The sequence below is a fragment of the Sesamum indicum genome, linkage group LG8, assembly GCF_000512975.1.
Source record: "Sesamum indicum cultivar Zhongzhi No. 13 linkage group LG8, S_indicum_v1.0, whole genome shotgun sequence".
Classification (NCBI taxonomy): domain Eukaryota; kingdom Viridiplantae; phylum Streptophyta; class Magnoliopsida; order Lamiales; family Pedaliaceae; genus Sesamum; species Sesamum indicum.
In genome coordinates this window covers 19628136-19650338 of record NC_026152.1, presented here as the reverse complement: position 1 = coordinate 19650338, position 22203 = coordinate 19628136, and the positions used below count along the sequence as shown (strand labels likewise).

Here is a 22203-nt window from a genome sequence, read left to right as displayed (position 1 = left end):
ATAAATTTTCATTTTATTTTCCTCTGTAGGCCTCAACCCATATACATTCTCAAACAAACAGTCCTGGAATTTAGTCACAAAGCTCCTGTAATCTTCATCATTGAAAAACTTCAAAGCCCAAACTCCACAATCGACAAAATCAACCCTCCTCTGATCCCCAAAAAACTTCATCTGCATATCCGTGGAAACCTTAACCTTAATTTTCTTTCCCACTTTCAAAACCCAAAATCCTTCACGAATACCCAGTTCATCATCTTCATCATCGTCCTCATCATCAATTTTCAACTTCTTAACAAACTTATAAGAACTCAACTTCTCCGAAACTACCCATTTCGCCTTCGGCGTGTTGCCACCAATGTGAAGGTAAAGCTTAACGGCGTTTTTTAGGCCAACGTTAGGTTTCCGAGGAGCAGAGGAAGAGCTTTTCGGGTATTTCAGCTTTAATGCCTGAAGCCTAGAATCAACCTCATCCAGTACTTTTGCACTGACCTGCGGGGTACGATCCTCGGCATCCGCATAATTTCCGGAATCCTGCTCCTCCTTTTCCTCCTCGTCGTCGTCCGAGTACTCCGAATCGGAAAGCTCGAGCCCTTCGCGACTCTGCGAACCGCCCATGGTAGGTGGCGCTCCCGATACTCCAACCGATCAAAAAAGCTCCCTTTAAAGTTCGCAGAAGTCAAAATCCTAAAATTTCAAACCGCGGCGAGAAACAGAGAACTCGAATTCGGATGATTGAGAGCTTGTCAGGCGTTGATTTTGAGGCGATTTAGAGAGAGAACGAGAAATGACAATTTGGGGGCCGGTCGGTGCCTTTTTATACTATGTGGAGTAATACAAAGCGAGTTTAGTTGGTCTAGACCCAGTTGGCGTACATCTGACGCAGACACGTACCGATCTTTGCTTGCTGACGAAGTAAATAATAATTAGATGCGTTTGCAGCGCGGAGAAATCGGGTTAAACACACACGCAAAATCGTGCGATCCCAGCTACGCGACTATTCGACTAAAACCCAAACTATAATCACATTCAAGAATGAAAATGATGGACTGCCTTTTAGGCTTATCCACAAATTTGGGCCCATGACAGCTGGTCTCGACCCGGCCCATTATCTCTTCTGTTTCCTACAGTTTGGGCCAACTCTTGTAAACTGACCTTCAATTAAAATAGATTCATGTGCTTAAAGCAGGCCCACACTCTATTTCCCATACTTGATTTCGACTAAAGCCCAAAATTGCAGCCGAATATTTTCAGGCCCAATACAGGTTTAAGGCTTGTGTACGGTTGTGTTGGTTTCTCTCTCTCTCTCTCTCTCTCTTTTTAATATTTTTTTTTATTTTCTCCCTCTGTTCATAATTGCGGAGCTATCTAACGTTAACTTTTTATAATTTTTTTATTTTTTATATTTTAATTAAAAGTAAAATATAATGTTTTAAAAGTAACAATTATTTTAAATAGCAGGGGCATATAATAACCATTATTGGTAAGACAACATGTGTATTTATTAAAATACCCTTATTTTTTCTTACTATATCCTTAAAATTAATTTTTCATCATGCATATTTCAAGTTAATTCATATTATCAGCTCTGATTAGTTATTCATTTTATTTTTCTTCTCTTCCATTCAATTAGATAAATATAATAATATTTTGAATTATACACACGTATCTAATATGTTTTACGTATTAATATTTATTATAAATTACAACATTATTGACAATGACAATATCACTGATGTGGTCGAGGTTTTTTTGCTAAAGGATAAAATCGGCACAATTGCGCACTAGGTGAATTGCCATTTCCGAAAGAGGTGTTGTTTTCAAGAAAATATATTCTCAATCAATGAATAGTCCTCCTCCATTAAAAATTAGTATTTTGGTATTTATGATAGTGTTGGAAATTATATGGTGTGGTGGGTTGTATATGTTTAGTGTATGCCTCATACATATCAAATTACTCATTTACCCTTACAAATTAATATTTTTTATTAATGCACATCATACAGCCCCCCACTCTCGGATGGAATATGCCCATCCAGTATAATATTTTGTCTTCTAAAATGAGTTAACACGTGAGTGGGTAGTCGTTTATTATTTTCAATTCATTGGGAGGTGTGCGAATACTAGACCAACAGCGTCTGGTGCCTGGCTCGAGCTGGCACACTCTGCCTCCCGAGTTCAGCTCGAGGAATGATGCCTCGAGCTGACGCACCGGGGCCCGAGCCGGGGGCGCGTCCAGCTCGGGGCATTGCCCCAAGCTGGTATACCAGCTGGCGCACCGGGGCTCGAGCAGCCAATACCAGCCAACAGGGTGCACCACCCCGAGTCCAGCTCAAGGGCTGCGAGCCCTCCTGAAGCTCGGCTTGAGTCTTCAAGTGTTGTGAGGAGGTGCTTATTTTTGCGTTTCCTGGGTTTTGAACCCAGGTCAAAAAAGTGGTAAATGGGAACTCCTACCACTACAAAATCAAATATTTCTTAACAATATTTGCTCTCATTCTCTATTAATAGAGGTTATTCAGAATTTATTCATCTTTCGCGCCGAATTTTTTCGTTCATTTTGAGAAATTCAACGTCATCTTCAAGAGATGAGATTCCCCGTAAACAATTCTTACCTTTGGTGATGGAGCCTCATAGTTAGATTTTTACCAACTTCGGAAGGGGGGGTAAAATTTTTCGATTCTAATATTTTTAAGAGGGGACGTTGCCTCAAAGGATACTTCATGTCCCGGAGTCGGTCTTTCACCAACTTCAGAGGGATGTAAAGTTTTCGGGGCGACATTATTGACGAGGATCTCAATGAAAATTCCATTTAGGGGGTCCCGGGGCAATAACGGCTTTTGTCTATATGACAATGACGATTTTTGCCTCTAGGGTCCTCGTGAAACTTCAAGGATCTCTATGTCTAAGTTTGTTTTGTTTGTCGGGATTACGACAAGAAAACTAACTCCATTACTCAAAATTCGAAGTACAATATTTTTGAAGAAATCAAAAGAGGAGAAAGATATGTCGATGTTCAAGAGGAATCTCCCCATTGAGGGGTACTTGCTCATGAGTCAGGGGGGTTACCTCCTGGGGTGGTGACTGTTCACGAGGCGAGTCTTATTCCGCCAAAGCTCGAGATCTGATTTGCATACACAGTGTCGAGGTAAATGTTTCCCACAGACAGTGCCGATGATGTGGTCGAGGTTTTTTTGCTAAAGAATAAAATCGAAAACTTTACCTCGGCACAATTGCGCACCAGGTGACTTGCCATTTCCGAAAGAGGTGTTGTTTTCAAGAAAAAATATTCTCAATCAATAAATAGTCCTCCTCCATTATAAATTAGTATTTTGGTATTTATAATAGTGTTGGAAATTATATGGTGTGGTGGGTTGTATATGTTTAGTATATGCCTCATACATATCAAATTACTCATTTACCCTTACAAATTAATATTTTTTATTAATACACATCAGACTCCTTAATTTTATTAAAAGAGTTCATAAATTCCTTAAACATCTTTTTTTTTTTCTAAAATAATTATCAAACACTTTATAACATTTAATGAACTCTCATGAATCTTATAATATGTTTTAAAATATTTATAAGCTCGTGCCGAACATTCTCTAAATTAAAATTAAAATAAGCTTATGAATTATTATTATTATTTTTTTTTGAAAAACTTTATGTAACATAAATATAAGATATATATATATATAGTAACACAACCCTCAAATAACATGCCAAATCAGGCTCCTTACTTAACTATTAACCAACCAAAAAATAAAATAAAATAGTCATGGAAATACACCAACCACTACCATAATGTTTTTTTTAAGATGAATGATTAAATGAAAATCATTATATAAAAATGACAAATTTTGATTAAAAAATATTATTATAAGATATTTTAAAAAGCTTATAAACCTATTTTGAGACACTTTTTAAGTATGAATTAAAACGAGTGCGATTGAATTTTAACATTTGAATACGACAAAAATATAACATGTTACTAACACTACACTCAAAGAACGTGCCAAATTAAGGCTAATTACTCAAATATTAACCAATGGAATATTAAAAAAAAAAAAAAAAGGAAGCATGAAAACACACAAAGCACGACCGGAATGTTTTTCAGATAAATGATTAAATAAATGCAAATCATTAATTTTAAAATGACAATTTCTGACAAACAACTAAAATACTATTTAAAATTTTTGGATAAATAAAATATTAAGGTATTTGACATAATAAGCTCATTATATTGTAAGACTGATAGAAAAAATCACAAATTATTAGATGAATTTTGCTTTTCAAATTATTATGAATAGCTTATAAGATCCAAAAGTCTTATTTTAAAATTTTATAAATTTAAAAAAAAAAAATAACAAGATCTTATAAATTTTTAAGTATCTTATAAAATATTTTGAAAAGATAACTTATAAACTCGGCTAAACATCCTCTATATAAAAGACTGATATCGCATTAATTCTCACACTACCCTAATAATTTAAATCAAAATTCCCTCAATTATACATGTGAATAACGGGGAACCTTAATTCCCATGTGCTTTTCATTCTTATTTGTAATACAAAAGTTTATAATTATTAGCCAATTTGAATTTAGTGGGGGGAAGGAAGAAATAGTGAGATGCAGCTATGCTAAGATTCAACTCACGTGTCACTCTATCCTTTTCATTGTTTGATAATTGTGTCGTTTGTGATTATTCTCAAACGTACGTCTTGTGATAATTCCTGGTATTCTGACATGTTGGTTGTGTTTTCTTATATTAATGGAGTAATCAAGACAACAGAATTTTAAGGTTGGCAAAAAGGGGTAGGTGTGAATTGGACATGACTTTTCCCACACCCCAACATGCATTCTATAGTTGATTAGGGTATTCACAAGATCATTGTTGTGTTATTACATGATTGTAATCTTGTTTTGGATAAGAGAATTACACTAATCTGTAGAATAATATCTCGAATTATATCTTTTAATAAATTAATCTGAATTTTGTATTCTTTAATATGTCGAAATACAAAAAATACACTATGTATCAGCCTTATTAAGCGCGTACGTAGTGCTCTTTTGAGTCGAGAACTCTGGTTACGTAAATACAAAGACATAATACTTTCATTAAAATTTGTATTTTCAAGTTTTGTGTTATCTAGTACTACACACTTTTTTGTTTTCTTTTCATATGGTCATAAATGCTACAGGGGAAAACGTCTGTGTAATATATTAGTAAAAAACTGAATTTGAATTATCGGGATAAAGAAAGAGACGGGATGTACTCATGGAAGGGTGTTACGCTATGTGAACTATTTTTGTGTTTGAAAATTTAAATTTAAAACATACTGTATATAAAACTGTTATATACATTGAAATGCTTTGAGTTTATTTAAAGCAGACAGTTCAAAATAAACTGTGTGAGTATTTGTTCTATTTTATAGTAATAAATTTATATTTTTGTAAGAAAAATTGAGAAGTTACAATTAAAATTGAAATATAATAACGCGTAATTAGAGTAAGAGGAATGATGATTAGTGCAATAGTTTAGAAAGAAAATATTGGTAATTGGATGGGATGTGACGCCACTCAACTCAACACTAATTACATCATCAGTTTATTAAATGGAAGAAATAGAGAATGAGTAATAATTACTAAACCCCACCACTAATTATGAAAAGCCGCAAGCAGCAAACCCTCAATCTCTGCTCTCCCCTCCCCCCAATATCCCTTTTTAATAATTATGACATGTTAATATATATATATAGAGGGGGGCACGTGTTAAATATGACTCTGTCCGAATTTGAGTGCCTTAATTTACTCGAATTCCAGCTCATGGTGTCGATTATTTTATCCTTTCGAGTTTGGAGCACGTGTGAATTGTAAAGGCAAACGGCGTAGTATTGTGTTGAAGTTCTTAGGCCGACGTGAACCCATCCTTTGATGTCAACATCACTCAGGTGCTATTACCATAGTTGCCTTCTTGTCACGCACTTTTCTGCATTTTAGTACCTTCCTTTCACCATCTGGAAAATAATTTAATATATTTAATTTTATTCATAAATTATAGAAATCGTCAGCGTGTTTATTATTTTTTAATTAAGTAAATTTAATTTAAGCATTTTAAAAAAAGAAACGATAAAATTTAAAATATTTTTAATTTCTATTTAATAATTTTAAATAAAGAAATTAATTTACAAACTAAATAACTGATAATTTCAAAAAGTGAATTTATTAACCACATTAGTTTAGGGAGGACTGTTCGTCGGGCGATCGAATTCAAATAATTAGATCTTTTTGACTTTTTGATACCTAAAAAATAAAATAAAATAATTGAAGGGACCATTTTATGAACGTTAAAAACAAGTTATTTTAATTTTGAATTGAGATTAAGTTAAATTTAAAATATTTTGTATTTTGAATGTGATAAGAAGATAAAGATTGGTACATAGAGAATGGATAAATTAAGACAAAATGTTACACAGGAAAATAATTTCATGACATTTCATTAGTAAACTCAAAATCCAGAAAACAATCTTGATTTTTCTACTAACATTTTCCAGAGGAAAATGCAAAAACGTACACCTAATTTCACAATCATAACTTTTATGACAAGCAAAAACCAATTTAGATTACTAATGTAAAATAATATTACATCTCGTGTTATATTTGATATATACAGTCCCGTATATAATTTTTTTTTTGTCATCTGTATATTTTCAATATTTATATACATGATTTTGTATATATTAAGTGAAATACGAGATACAATATCATTTTTTACTAGAAAATTTGGGCGGACTTACTAAAATTAAACAGAGAAGAAGCTCAAATTTGAATTAAAAAATTCCAAAATGAGCAACCCCTGTGAAAAAACAGAAAAAGGAATTTTTGTTATTACGTTATACACTGAGAACGTTCCCGCCATTGGCAGAATCCGATGAATCGCCGTTGTTGAAATCCATCGTCATCATCCACTGTTCAATTTCATCTTCTCCGATCGTCAAATCCCAAATATCTTTCTGATTTTTGTCAATACTCGTCGTCCCAAGTTTCAGCATATCTTCATTTTCTTGGTGTTTCTTCTTCTGCAACTCGATCACGTTTTCCTGCGGCTGAAAAGACGAACTCGCCACTGTAGTCACGGCGGCGGAAGGGGAGGAGTAGGTGTAATCGGAGAACGGAAAGTTGAGCTTGGCTCGAGGGCCGCGGAACTCGATCGCCGCCCTATCATAAGCGCGCGCCGCGTCCTCGGCAGTCTCGAATGTCCCTAGCCACACACGCGCCGCCTTGCGGGGGTCCCTTATCTCCGCAGCCCATTTGCCCCACGGCCGCTGCCTAACACCTCTGTAGTTCTTCTTCTTCCTCTTCTTCCCCTCAGCCGCCGACTCGGAGACATTTTTATCACTACTCTTCTTCTCCTCATCAAAGAAATTACACCCCAAACACCCCTTTATTCCACAGAACCGGCAAGTCTCCATATCTCCAGAAACAGGGAAAAACCCATCACCGGAAGCGCCACCACGACCGAAATGTGACGAGAACTGGAAATCTTGTGCGGCGTTCTCCGAACAAGAAGCACCGGTTATGACGTTCTTCAGGGCAGCAACCATCACAGAAGCTTCCTGTTCACTGGTTAGCCGCGGCGGAGGAGATGGAAGCGCCGCCGTCATGGAGCTGCTATTAGTGGTGCTATGATTACTGTCTTCCTGCTTAATTCTCTTGTTTGACCTCTGCATCCCTTCAGATGAGCTGACTTTGCTGAGAAATACTAAAATTGGTATCCGAAATTCCTCAGATTTTCGATAGGGAAAACAGGTCAAAGGGTGGGCGTTATATTTATACGAGAACTGCCAGCTCAGAGTCTCGTACACTATTTTTACACGGGGTGGTTTGGCTTAAAGAAAGCTGTTTTTGGTAGCACGTGGGGAATTTGGGGATTGGAATTGGGTGGTGATGCGGGGGGGGGGGGGGGGGGGGTATGCGACTCCGTGGCGCTGTTTGGTGGATTTGTCATGATTCAGATAGTTTGATGAGTTGGCAGGGTGGGGAGTGTTCACACGGTAATTTTGACTGCCAAGGGGACGGTGATGGGAGGGGTTGATGATGCAATCGCTTACAAAAGCCCAGGATCAACAGCTAAGATTGAAAAGAAATGAGAAAGTGTGAGAGAGCCCATTGGGCCAGGCTTTATGGTTAAGGTAGTTAGTTAAACATTGTCCTTCACCTGTAAGAAAGTGACAAATATATAATAGCTCATATTTATATTTCTCTCTTTTACACTATTTTCCGGGTTTTTCCCCCAATAAAAAAGAAAAAAAAATGACTGCAATTTAATTAATATCAGGTTATGATATTACAAGGGGTTATGAGGTTTTCATACTAAATTCATATATGTGACTTACGTGATGGAGAGTAAACATTGGATGACTAGATATTTCTAATCGACAAAACTCATTAATTATCTTTTTTACGTAATATCAGAATCTGACTATTAATTGTTCAAACAAAACTGTAATAATATATGATACCCATGCCAAAGTGAAGTGCTTATATTTTTATCAAGTCAAACACCAATTCCTTCGGGTTTTTCTGCATAAATGATGATATTTAATTTCTCTCGCGTTCAAATTTAGTTTGAGTTTAAGACTAATTCTCTTAGAATTTGAGTTGATATTTGCCAAATATGAATTATGTAATTGGATTTTTAATACTTGAGAAAGTCAACCAAGATCCCTTACAAGTCTGCAGTATCTTTGACGGAGAAGAAGTGGGACCAACCGACCGAGCTGTGAACTCCATTTAAACTCGATGGATCCATAGCCATAGGGGAGGGACAAAAATAGCTTATAATGTTTCCAATTTTAGGCATTTTCATCCAAAATTGCTGAATGGATCAATTGATCAGCTAAATTGCTGAAGGTGACTAGGATAGCGCAGAACGGCAGGTACAAGCAGGGTCTCACTGCCCTATGGTCGGACGGATATGATTTTTAGGATGGTAACAGTTGACCTCCTTGTCTGGGCACCTACCCTAGGAGAAAGGGATTAAAGAGCCCATCTCTGATGATTACACACCATGTAAAGGTAAAAAAGCGGATGCTATTGACTCCGGCTATTTTATGAATTTGATTTTAGAGCGAGAGCCCAAAGCTACGGAAACAACACGTACGAAGACCCAGTCCAATTATTAGTAATTAGTCAATGCATATAAGGTAGTATTTCAAAGTTCAAACATCAATCAACGCTCTATTTCTGAAACTAACTAGATCAATAATATATAGAAGAGAATATCATAAACTGTCAACAAAGAAAACAGATGATTCAAGAAGAACTTGCTTTGCTAATGACGAACTCCATTCAACCAGCAACCGTTAGACCTCAATGAAAAAAGATTAAACCATGGTGCTACTACAACATCAAAAATTTGTGGATTTTGAATGAGATGGCTGAGGTAAAATCTTCTGTTTAATATTCACGGAGGCTAGTAGCAGGAAAATTTTATACAGAAAGCAGCTATGATTCCTACAGCGAAAACATATTTTCAGATGTGAAATGCTAGATAGTCCTATATTTTCTATTACAAGAATTGGGAATGAAATTCTGTAGAATTTCAGCTATTACTACTTGAGTAAACCAATCAATTGCAGAACCAAACACGCAAGTAATCAAAAAGCAATTTTCCCAGGCTAGTCATCATCTTCTGAATCTGTTCAAGGATTGAGAAGTGTTAGCAACAGATATGCATGAATGGGTCTTTCTCCAAGGGTAAAAAGTTAGGAACATAAAAGTTTAAGAAGGCCATCTATTTTCAGTTTTTCTTAAGGAAATCTTTTATGTTGCGGCTCAGTAGTTTTGCAAGAGCGTGGAGCAGGACCTAACTAATTCATGAATAGATAGTTCAGATAATCTGACTTAGATTATTCTCTTGGCAACTCCCTGGAACCCAAGCAAGCAGGAATATACTTAGACGGCATGAGATTACAGTCTTTTCCTCTTACGATTTTGGACACCAACTAAACGCCAATTGCGTCCAGTATGCCAACTAAGCGTTTTAAAAGGAGTTTGAATGCAGACTTTGATATCATCAACAAATTACTCAAAACTAGTATAAACGTAGCAAGACACTTTTATGAGATTGGAAGATGTCAAATTAAGAAATTTGGAATTGGACGTTTGTTCATGTGAAGGCAGGATTCAAATTTTGGTTGCAATGACAAAATTATCAGAAAGTATTTAATTTGCAATCAACTCAAAAGAACAAGCTTCATAAGAAACTCTTCCTGAGCATGGACAAGAAAAAACTTGCTCACAGAATGCAACTTCTTTAAGAACAATTAGCAGGCCAATGAATCATTACGCACAAGTACAAAGCAGAAAGACTGCATACCTGATCGAATATCTTCCCCAACTTTGCCTCTACTTTTCAGCTGTTTCATGATCATTGCCAATATAAGCTTCCACCAGTAAATGTGAAAAACAAGCAGCGTAAATAACATCGTATTGAAGACATAGTATGACGCTAGTAAGTATGGCTCTGACAGGCGCATGACTTGGCATGAGTAGTAGCTGAGAAAGAGCAACCAGAAAAATTATTTCATGGATGACACTAATGGGAAGAAAACATTAACTTAGTGGAATCAATTGAAACCAACCTTGATGATCTTATGACCCAAAATGGAAAGAATATAAGCCTAAGTAGAAGCCATGACAAGGCAAAAAAACCAAAACAGATGCTAGCTCCTAGCTCTTTCTCAGAGTACTTAAAAACCTTCGCAGCTTCGAGGAATACATCACTGGCGTCATGCAGTGCAAGAATAACAGCTCCTATCCGAAAGAACCTGTAAGGAAGGACATCCAATACTCTATTTAGAAAGATGATAAACTCATCAGATTGTGTGGTGAGTAGCTCTATGAGTGCTAAGAAGAGTACATCGGTTTCCTTTTTCTCATTTTAACAATGGAATCCACCACATGACTGTAAAGCAGGTGTACCACTCTCTCAGAAGTGATCAGGATTGAAGAAATCAGAGTCAAGCCATTCATTTTTAACTTTTAAACTCATTCAATCAAAGAAAGTAAAAATGATATACACTCTAAGTGTTTACTTTCTAACAATTTCGTTTAATACTATTATATTCTCTGTAACACCGATCACAGGATTGCCTAGGTGGTAGAATAGGCTTGTCCACACATTTGAAAATAGTTCGTGAAGAAACAAGTATAGATAATGTTAATACCATAAAAAGGTGAACTGCTATGCCTGATATTTGACATTGATGGGGAGCATGATTGTTTGAAGAATTAAAGGCAAAGACTGACTTATCACAAAACAAAATGTTCTCTATGCCAACAATGAACAGAAAAGGACACAGTCAGTGTATATCAACCTTAAATATTTCTCATGCACGCAGGCCACACAGGGAATAACTTTTATCCATTTCCTGAGACCTTGGGACCAAAGTGTGAGGTGATCTGCAAACCTTAATTGATACATGCGCTAATCTCACCTCACATTATTTCTTCAGTAATTTGTTGAAATATTGTAACTATCTTCTCAATATTTCAGCAACCATAAGCTGTAGCTGAGTAAAAGGATACCTTGCGATGTATGAATATCCAATCAAGATTACAGTGACTACATGATGTGACATCATCACAGAGAAATCCTTCCTTCGTGTTTCCCACATAAGGAGTGCAGCAATGCTGTAGATGTAGAACCCGCATTGGCACATGTAGATAAGCTTCAAGGAGAGCCTGAAAAGAGCGATATACACAGCTAATTTAGATACAACAAACTGAACCTGAAAATAGATTATGTGGTTTAAGTCGTACTATAGTGAAGTTTATGAAGCCCTATGTGCCTACATAGAGCACTCCCAATCGACCATGAAAGCTCAAAAATACATTTGTTCAGCATGCAGCAATATAAAGAGCCTACAGATTGTAAACCACGTTAAGGGATTACTGCATCAAGTAGCAAATAGTACCAGGCGAAGCTTCACATTGACCACCAGAACGTAGAGGTTCTCGCTCAAAAAGATAAATAAGACTATCCAAATGTTCATGGCTAAGAGAACCACCATAGATATTATACTCACTTCAGCTCGTGGTCAGGCCAGCCAATGTAGTAGTGCTTTACATCTGTGAACCATGGCTCATGGTATGCAGTTGCCAAAATAGAAAACTCAACAGTAGCATAGTACGTAAGCTTCCACATGGACTCTGAGCATTTCACTATTTTTGCCCTTATTGTCTCATTAAGTTTGAGCTGATTGGTTCCTCTGCCCAACAGCCAGATTGCCAGTCTCTGCAATAGATGGAAGCAAGATCATATTAAACAGTGATGATTTCAACAAGATAATTTTTTACCATAATCTTTGCTAGCTTCACTTTTCTTTTCCTTGTGTTAATAGTGTTCGCATAAAGTACACATGAAATTTCTCTCTCAATATCATAAATACAACAAAGCTGCAATACTAGATGCTTCAGTTTATGAGCAAAGCATCACCTCAGAATTGATTATGATATTTTGCCAACTTTTAATCTGGTATTATTAGGAATTTGTTTGATTATGTCATCTACCTTAGAATAGATACTGCAAGCTATCGATATTCGTATTTTGGTAGGTTCCAATATTCTGTCTTATATAAAGTTCAAGTCAAATGCAGGCAGGAAGCTCATCCGATGCATGTGCTTTTTACCCGAAATGACGCTGTATGAAGTAGTGTACAAGGTTAAGGATATGAAACATCTGTGCTTTAAAGGATCAGTCAAAGTAGTGTAGTATATTGAATTCATTTGAAAAGTTGAACCATTTTTTTTAACATAGAGAGTAAATCAGGAAAATTAAAAGACAAGAAATATGCCATAAGCACACACAAGCTATTCAAATCACCATGACCAGACACCTTACCTTTTCATTCCATCCTTCAAGTAGACTGCAGCGCTATATGCGCAGTGCAATACCTTCACTTATCGTGAAGCTTATTAATGTCCATGTGTGTTAAAAACAAATCAGAACCTCTCAACTATGGGTGAAGTTAGATCACAAGTTAAACACTAGAATACCAGTACAACGAATCTCAGCAATAAAATGCCTAAGAAATACGCCGTAAGCGTTCACATCAAACATCACTAAGCTCATTGAACTCTTTACTTCAAACAGATTGACCTCATCAGTAGATTTATCAATATCCAGGTGCATTTAAAAAAAAAAAAAACCGCTAGCTCTCCAGAATAATATGAATCCAAAAAATTTCGGAAAACAACATTCAACAAACAACACTAAAATGCACCTCATAAACCACTACATATTTAACATTCCTAGTAAACATTCTAAAAATAAACAGAAAGTAGGCATCTACACACAGAGAAAGCTTACACGATAGATAAACCTATCGAGCAAAAACCTCGCAGCAACGAACGCAACTGCAAAGTAGACAGCAATGATGAAGTTCGAAGCAGTGGGGACTTCATTGTACTTCCAGATCGGTTCCATCAGAGCATTCGAACCTCTGTAAAACGACAAAGCATCAATCACTCACCCAACCGCCAGAGCAGTCACTGTCGATACTCAACGAATCGCCGATATCCAAACAAAGAATCTACACTCATTTATTCTCTAGACACGAAAGCAAAATCGCAATGGCTTAAACTTTCTCCAAAACCCACAGCGGAACGGGGGAGTGACTACAGGGAGAAGAAAACTGAGAAAGGGTGGAAGAAAATAAAGGAAAAGGAGTTTAGTAAGTAGAGAGGATTGAAGGAGAGAAAGGGATGAAACATTTTATATTTATATAGTGAATTTTAAAGAGCAAAATCAAAAATAAATGTCTCTTGATTTTTGTGCCTCTTGAACTTTTAAATATGAGTTCGACAGCGTGGAACTTTTAAATATTCCAAACAAAATCACACTTATAAATTGAAAAAAATATAATTTGTTGTAAGATTATAAAATTTCTTTTATGTATTTACATATGATAACATTGTCATCCAAAAGAAAAAATAAATAAAGTTATAAAAAAAAGAGAAAGAGGGAAAAATTAAGTAAGATATATCAAAATGTAGATAAAACAAAATACAATAAAAAAAATGGAGAGTAAAGTGGAGAAAAGGAAATTAAATAATTTTATTAAGAAAATATTAAATTAGTTCAAGGTCACTTATGTGTGATATAACCATATGCTATTGACTATTAGGCTATATAAGTATGGAAATTAAGGAGATGTTTGTCTACATTTATTTAAAATAATATATCATAAACTTGTTTATTTTATAAAATATAAAATATTAATTTTAAAAAGATACACTTTGAAAATATATTTAAACTGAACAAGTTGATTATATTTTTTAAAATAAACCAATAAAATTCCCTCTATTTTTGTAAAAAACATATTATAAATTTTATAATATCTTATTTTTAAATTATTATAAGCTCGTACTTGAAAAAAAACATCAACAAATTGTAATATCTTATATGCTATCAGATATCTTAAAAAATATTTTTAAAAATGATTGTATTGATCGCCCATTCTCATTATTTTGATTATCTATTAAACAAAATAATAGCTATATACGTGTGAAAATATCACGGGTGGCCATGGCAATTAGATGGGCAATTGGTAAATGTGAAATTTTTTTGATCGAATAAAAAATTAATAACTATATATAAATCTAAAATTTAATTCATTAATAATAATAATAATAATTTACAAGACAATATTATATAAGTAGACAACTCAGATCATGAGTGGTAGTAGGCAGCTTTATGTGTAGTAAGTGATGCAATGGGTGAAATTGTGCAGCTTTACAACAGTCCAATTTAGGCAGCCACAAAGAAGCTAAGGCCTAAGGGGATCTGAATTAAAGCCGAAACATTTGGGAGTTAATTCGAATAATTCAATTTTAGGTGGCCCGAATAGGTTAACGAGAAATTGCTGGCTGGTCCCCACTCTATTAGTTTGGATCCGGGTCGGGTTTTTATATATTACCAAGTGTATGTCTGTCTGTCTTATCGCTTGGAGGTTGGAACACAGAGTGATTCGGATCTATCAACTCGGAGTCTGTGTCTGCATGCTTTTTATTACCAGTATATCTACCACACTCACATGTATGCGTATAATTAATTTAAAATTTTTAAAAAATTATTATTTTAAAAATATATTAATTATATATTAAAAAGTATAAAAATGAGAAAATAATAACAAAATGAGAAAAGAAAAAGAGATGTGGAAGTTGAAAAAATGGGAAGTTAAAAAAAAATATTAAAAAATAAAAATTGACATTCTAAAATTAAGTGATACACAAAAAGGGTACTCTCAGCGTTTATATAGTGTGGATTCTTATGTTTAAATTTTAAACTAAGATATATAAGAAGACAGGGTCCAAGATAACTAGGCCCAACAGGCACAAGTGATGAGAAAAGATTGGGCTGAGTTGAATGATATAAGCCTGATAAATTAAGAAGACTTTACGTATGATTTCCCAACTCTTTTGTCTCTTGTATTATTATTATTATTATTATTTCGTCTCTCGATGGTTATAATTAAAATTGAAACACCAAGTAATTCGGGTTCGATTTCCATTCATATCAATCTCTAACGTATGGTGATGATCGGCTGAGCAAGTGAATATCAAAGCTATGTCATACTTAAAATAAAAAAAGTGAGAATAATAGCAGGAAGACGTGGTTATACTCTCTCCATCATGAACTCAAATTGATCATATAAATTCTGTATGATTGTGACGACATCGTACAAAATCAGGTCAAATATTATTGGAATTTGAGTCTAATCAATGGGTGTGAAAAACGAGTGAACTCTAGATTATATGTCCATTAGTGTGCATGAACTTTTCAGTGATTCCGCAAATCAGAATATGGTCCTCAACTCATTCATTTCGACAAATAAACCATCTAAAATTTAAAAAAAAAAAAAAAATACTTCATAGTCCAAACACCTGCGCCTACATTCTTGAAATGCATTCGCCAACCATAAAGTTTGGAAATTAAATTACACAATTAGACAGTTGGCAAACAAAATCGGTTACATACACAAAAACGGAAATCCCGTCACGTATATACATTCCTCATTTGTAATAACCCAAGATGATCTCGAAGGTTCATGGACCCCGGCCCCACTCCTACTCCTCGTTCATGTGTGGCAGATGAATGACAAGATAACACTGTGTCCGTCTGAGCTCTAAAATTTAAAAAAAAAAAAAAAATTACTTCATAGTCCAAACACCTGCGCCTACATTCTTGAAATGCATTCGCCAACCATAAAGTTTGGAAATTACAAGACACAATTAGACAGTTGGCAAACAAAATCGGTTACATACACAAAAACGGAAATCCCGTCACGTATATACATTCCTCATTTGTAATAACCCAAGATGATCTCGAAGGTTCATGGACCCCGGCCCCACTCCTACTCCTCGTTCATGTGTGGCAGATGAATGACAAGATAACACTGTGTCCGTCTGAGCTGTAAATCATGTATGTGTATGATCTGTAATTGTAGGAAAGTTGAGTAAGTTTTGTGCAGCTGGTTGACTTGTGTTTTGGGGCAAGTACGCATATGCAACGTCCGCATCACTCCGCCTCCGTCGGTGCACTCACCTAATTCTTTGCTTTGGTTATTTTCAGGTTGTTGTAGCTAACTATTGCCTGATCTTGATGCCCATCACCCATCATCATCTTCTTTTTGTTTATTTATTTTTGAATCAATAGAAATTTTGTTTTTCAAGAGTTTATTTGTTTTTGCATAAAATGACAAAATTTGATATTTTTAAGTTTTTTCATTCTTTAAATGTCAGGAGTTCAAACCTTATTCAAAAATCAAATTCGTCATTTTAGGCTAGCCAGTGGCCGACTTATAATTATTGCTTTAGAGGGTGTTTGGATGAGCTTATAATTTTTTTAAAGCATTAAATAAGATGTTGCGATGTGCTTTTAACTTATTTTTAAAACCATATATAACAGTCGCCATCACCAACACTTATAAGCTCTATCATTTTATTTGATCCAAACACTTCAAAAATTTATTAATTTTTATAAGATGTATGGGTTTATAAAATTTTGAAAACAAATTTATCCAAATTAATTGATACAAAGTACATGTATAAAAGTTATATTATTTATTTTATTTAAAAAATATTTTGTATATTATAATGTGTTTATATTAAATGAAATAGAAGTTAAAATTATGGTAGTTTGAAGATTGAATTAAATGTGAGGGGGTGGTGGATTGGGGTGGGCGCCGGCCGAAGTAGAATAGCTTCAAAAATGAAGATGAAAATGGGGTGGTCAGAATTAGCAAATAATGGTTATGATGATAGGACCCACCACCCATTTATGCAGCTGAGAGGCAGAGGGGGATTCCCCTTGGGCTCAAGCCATTTCCATTTTTGTGATTGCAGCAGGCCCATTGATGCTGACCTCCACATGAAATATCGCAATATCAACACACTCCGCACCCATGCATCAATGCATAACACCCACTATCTTTAAAAGAGTGTTTCCCTTGGAAATAAATTGTAAGTTAAATTATAGTAAATATTTATGAGTGCTTAAAAATAAAAATTTTAAACAAAAGAAAGTTAAAGTATTTGAAAAAATAACTTAATCGTTTATAATTTTATTAATAGGGATAATTGCACTTTTTTCTCTTGAGATTTGGTGTAATTATACGTAAATTTCTTTGATTTAAGAAATTACATCTAGCATCCATAATGGTTGCTTCTGTCTAACAAATAAACCCCCTTTCCCATTAGTTAAAATTTACTAAATTTATTGATACTAACAAAAAAAAATTGAATGAAAATTGATATTTACCATCGATTGACTTATTGCAAGTTAAATAATTTTTTTCGAACTTAAATTACCATTATAACGGTGAAGATATACCTCCTCACATGCATTAATGCGTGAAGACGTATGAGGAAATTTGTTCATGAAAAGATTTATTTGGCCTGCAATAAGTTAATACTAAGTCAATTGCGGGTAAATATATATATATTTTTTATTTTTTTCATAAATATCAGCAAATTCGATGAATTAATTTTGGCTACCTGAATGATTTATTTGTTCGACAGAAGCAAATTTCAGGGAAAGAAAAATTGGTATAAAACTGTTTATTAACTTTTCGCTTAAATCAACTTAATTTCAACAATTTAAAAGCAAAAACTTTAAAATAAAAACACTATGTTTAGCAATAAGTTGATAAACACTGAGTTTAAGTCCCTGTACGTAAACGTCCCCAAACTTTGGCTGCCATTTTTTTTTCTCCCCCAAACATTTCATATCTAAGTAATAATTCAAAATATTTGTAATATTTTGCTTCGGTTACTTGTAATTTTATTTACTTGTTACCTAATATCATGGGCTATGTGTAATAAGCAGGTACGTGACTTCTCATGAGGTGCTACATATAACACATTATTGTGCATTTATATTGTAAAAAATGAGAGTGTAAGATTAGAGCAGAATTACTGTTAAAAAAGAGAGAACATTATTCCATCCCCGAAAAATATTTATACACTTCAAATCATCGAATTGCAACGATATTTTCTCTACAGTTTATTATTTTTTTACATAAAAATAAATTACAAAGCAAATAATTGCTAAAAGTTGTAAAATATGTGGAAAGAAAGATAGCCCCAATAGGATAATACACATACAATTTTGACCCCTTGATTTTGGAAAAAAAAGGATACATAGGGTTATGGGGTGCTTGCTAATACTAATAATAATAATAGTTATTTAGTTAGGTATTATTATGTAATTACTTGTCTAAATTCTACAATAATAGGCTAAATTTATACTAAATCTTGGATTTCGGGCTCTTTCCAAAACCGGGCCGGAAGCCCATTAAGAGGGACTGGAAATGGGCTGTACTGTACCATATCATGGGAGCCCACCAATTCCCACCTGCAGAGACCACATGATGAATACATACAACTATTAGCCAACACTTCACTTTTTGCATTGATTATTATTCAAAATTATATTTTAATTATGTATGAATATAAAAAATAAAAGTAAATTGAGAGAAAATGATGTGTCATATATTAATTGGTTCTACTCCTACCTCAATTTGTTCACAAGATGATGGATCAAAATCAGCATCTCAAGTTTGGCAAGTTCATTTCCAGGACAGGAGTGGGATCCATTGCCAAATGGCATATAGGTATTGGGCCTTGGAGCAACCTGCATCCAACACCCACCACAAACAAATTTAAATTAAACACCACCTCAAAAATCGAAAAATTGCAAAAAAACCCCTCATTTATTTGCATTTATTACCTCTCTAGAAAGCTACGGAAATCCAACCAATAAAAAAAATAAAAGGAAAAATTATTTTCTTGATGGATTTTTTTTTCTCTTACCTCAAATCTATATGGATCAAAATTTTGAGGGTCATTGAAAAATTCAGGGTTGTGGTGAATATTTCTGAACAAGGGCATAACCTTCCATCCCTTTGGAATAAGATAATCTGTCCAATCAAAACAAAAAAAAGAAATTGAAAAAAGGCCGAATAAATTAAAAAAAAGAAAAGAAAAGAAATTAAAAAAGGTGGGGCTGTTTTGTCCAAGTTTTCAAATGCACGTCATGAAATCTTACCGTTATATTCTACATCAACCACAGCTTCTCTGAAAGTAAAAGACACAATGCTTGCCATCCTTAAGCTCTCCAATATCACCTGCAACAGTTAAAAACACACAAATGTCTACCATGAGGCATTCTTTGCTTACATATGCACTGATCTGTCTGTCTAAGATGACGTTAATTTTATACACATGACATATATATTAACTACGGATATATCATAACTGTACCTTATAAGTGAGTGGCATATTTCTAGTTTGAGTCCATGTCAAGTTCCTGTTTCCCTTGTCATTCGACAGGTAGATCGCCTTCTGTTCTGCCTGTAGTGATCAATGCCAAGACAAATTAACGAAAATTATTACATGAGATCGACATGGATGATTCTAGAGGAACGCGACACTAAATAGTACTACAACTGCTAGCTTCTCAATTACGTACCTTAACAGCTTCCAACAGTTTTGGATCATCACTGAGGTACTTGATGATCCATGTCAATGCACTGGCAGTAGTGTCTTGAGCAGCAAACAGAACTCCTATGATGTTGTCCGCTACCTGTTCGTCCGACAGAGTCTGCCCCTGTTGGTTCTTGAAGTTGAGAAGATGCCCCAAGAGATCATTCTCCAACAGTTTTTTCTCCTTCCTTTCACAGATGATCTCGCCGAGAATCCGACTTAGCCTTCTTCTGGCCTAAAAGAAGGCAGGAGGATCTCGTCGGGTCAGTTTGTTGAATTAGCTTCAGCAGTATAGCTTTAGTATGTCTGATAAAGAGTGGATGATGTATCTTGTTGTTTTTCTTACCATTAGAGCTTTGTGGTATGCCGTTCCTGGCAGGTTTGTGGGGAAGGAATTATAGCCTCTATCCACTATGGAATAATTCTCCTTTAGTTCTTCCTTTTGTTGTCTTTCCAAGTGTCCAAAAATAGCTAAAATTCCCACTTCAAAGGAGAACTGTAGAAGATCACGACATGTATCAGAAAACCCAAAAAAAGTGTATTAGCCTTAAAGAACCTCTTTTAATACAAGAAAAACAAATTGTTGCATGACCCCAGTTTCAAAATACATGCGAAATATGAAATAGAATCAGAATCCTGACGATTCAGGAGATACTACAACACATCATAAAGCCCCTTCAAGAACCAACTGATATAAATACAATACATACATACCTTCTTCATTTCTAGGAACGTGTTAGTGAGCTGACCACTAGACCAGGAGTCCAGGATGGAAACAGCTATGGCTTCGATGCCGGGGATTAGTTTCTTGATAGCCTCAGGTGAGAATGAGGTCTGTACGAGCTTTCTCAAATGGTTATGATACTCTCCCCGATGAAAAAACAGCGCAGCGGGGCCGATCATCTTCTCCTTGCTCTTCGGGTACGTGGGCTTAAACAATTCAGCATTGTTCACCAGCACGAACCGCGCTGCCTCCGGGCTAGCTAACATCACGCAAGGGCACCCAAGAATGTGTGTCTTGAATACGTCTCCGTATCTACACCAACCATCACAAAGACACACACACATGATCATCAGACTACTGCATATACATATACTATTTCCATCAACGTTTGAACAAATTAGGATTCAGCTGATGAACCTCTTTTGCTTGTCGGAGAAGAAGGCGTTGGGGTCCTTAGAGTACAACTGAAGTGTCTCTCCAACGTACGGCCAGCCCATCGAACCTGGGGGGAGCTTCGGTGTTAGTTTGTTCTTCCTGCCGCGTTTCTTTGATAAATGGTAGTAGAGAAGAGCGGAGAGAAAGAGGAGGATGTAGACTATGGTTGTCGAGAAAATATCCATATAAATTAGTGTTGAGCAAATTAGCTGAGGGTTCCTTCTGAGGTTGTTTGTAGCTATGGTGGAGCCAATGGAGAGGTTTATATAGAGAGGGAGAGGAGGGAATTGTGGATTGCGACGGATGATGTGCCAAGGGCGACGGATTACCAAATGTTAGGGGATCTCCTTACTTACCTCATATTATGGAATGCACTAGTGCGGGATTTATTGCACATGAAAATGTTGATGTAGACCACTTTTACATTGTTATGTAAATGGAGTGAAACATATGAATCCGGTTTTTTATTTTGAATTCTATTGCATTTTATTTATTAGAAAATTTATATTTGATTATGATTAAAAATAAATTAATAATTGAATAATCAAGAGTTATGAATAATTATGTTACTATCCTGTTAATTTGCATTCAGAATAGCAAATTTTAGTTCGAATCTGATTTTATCGACAAGTTTTAATTAATTTATATAATTCTAAAAAAACTAACTAATCATATAATTAATGTACATTATCATTTATCACATGCACCATTCATTTAAGCGCAATAAGAATAAATTTGAAATATAAAAACTTTTTGTCAACATTGCAATGATTAACGATACAAAAATTCTGATTTCATTAATGTTATATATTTGGAGATAAGTACACTACACTACTTATGGGAAATTATTATTCATCTTTTTTTAGGTATCTTTTGTTGTCGATTTTATTGCAATATTTGATGGAACAAATACTTTAATTAAAAGTGATGGTATTAATATTATGCAAAAATGAGAGAATATATAGTTGATGAATTAATAATATGGTTGGTTTAAT

The 22203-nt window shown here is 34.9% G+C and overlaps 4 protein-coding genes across 4 annotated transcripts; all 4 read right to left on the bottom strand.

Moving 5' to 3' along the window:
* On the bottom strand, positions 1 to 810 carry LOC110012393 (the record flags this gene model as incomplete). The annotated part of the gene is given in 1 exon segment (XM_020695733.1): positions 1 to 810. A coding segment is annotated over 1 exon segment (615 nt), but the record flags the coding sequence as incomplete, so codon positions are not given.
* On the bottom strand, positions 6738 to 7820 carry LOC105169546 (ethylene-responsive transcription factor ERF109). Its single transcript, XM_011089961.2, has one exon. It carries the CDS (start codon positions 7725 to 7727, stop codon positions 6891 to 6893), a length of 837 nt encoding a protein of 278 aa, XP_011088263.1. The 5' UTR covers positions 7728 to 7820; the 3' UTR covers positions 6738 to 6890.
* On the bottom strand, positions 9408 to 13782 carry LOC105169545 (LAG1 longevity assurance homolog 2). The gene is made up of 6 exons (XM_011089960.2): positions 13373 to 13782; positions 12090 to 12298; positions 11590 to 11745; positions 10644 to 10829; positions 10379 to 10557; positions 9408 to 9697 (listed from the first exon to the last, which is right to left on the bottom strand). The coding sequence occupies exons 1-6, from the start codon at positions 13487 to 13489 to the stop codon at positions 9678 to 9680; spliced, it is 867 nt and encodes a 288-aa protein (XP_011088262.1). The 5' UTR covers positions 13490 to 13782; the 3' UTR covers positions 9408 to 9677.
* LOC105169543 (abscisic acid 8'-hydroxylase 4) lies at positions 18604 to 21528 on the bottom strand. Its single transcript, XM_011089959.2, has 9 exons — positions 21191 to 21528; positions 20764 to 21085; positions 20396 to 20545; positions 20036 to 20284; positions 19828 to 19917; positions 19613 to 19691; positions 19378 to 19484; positions 19080 to 19198; positions 18604 to 18919 (listed from the first exon to the last, which is right to left on the bottom strand). The coding sequence occupies exons 1-9, from the start codon at positions 21391 to 21393 to the stop codon at positions 18808 to 18810; spliced, it is 1431 nt and encodes a 476-aa protein (XP_011088261.1). The 5' UTR covers positions 21394 to 21528; the 3' UTR covers positions 18604 to 18807.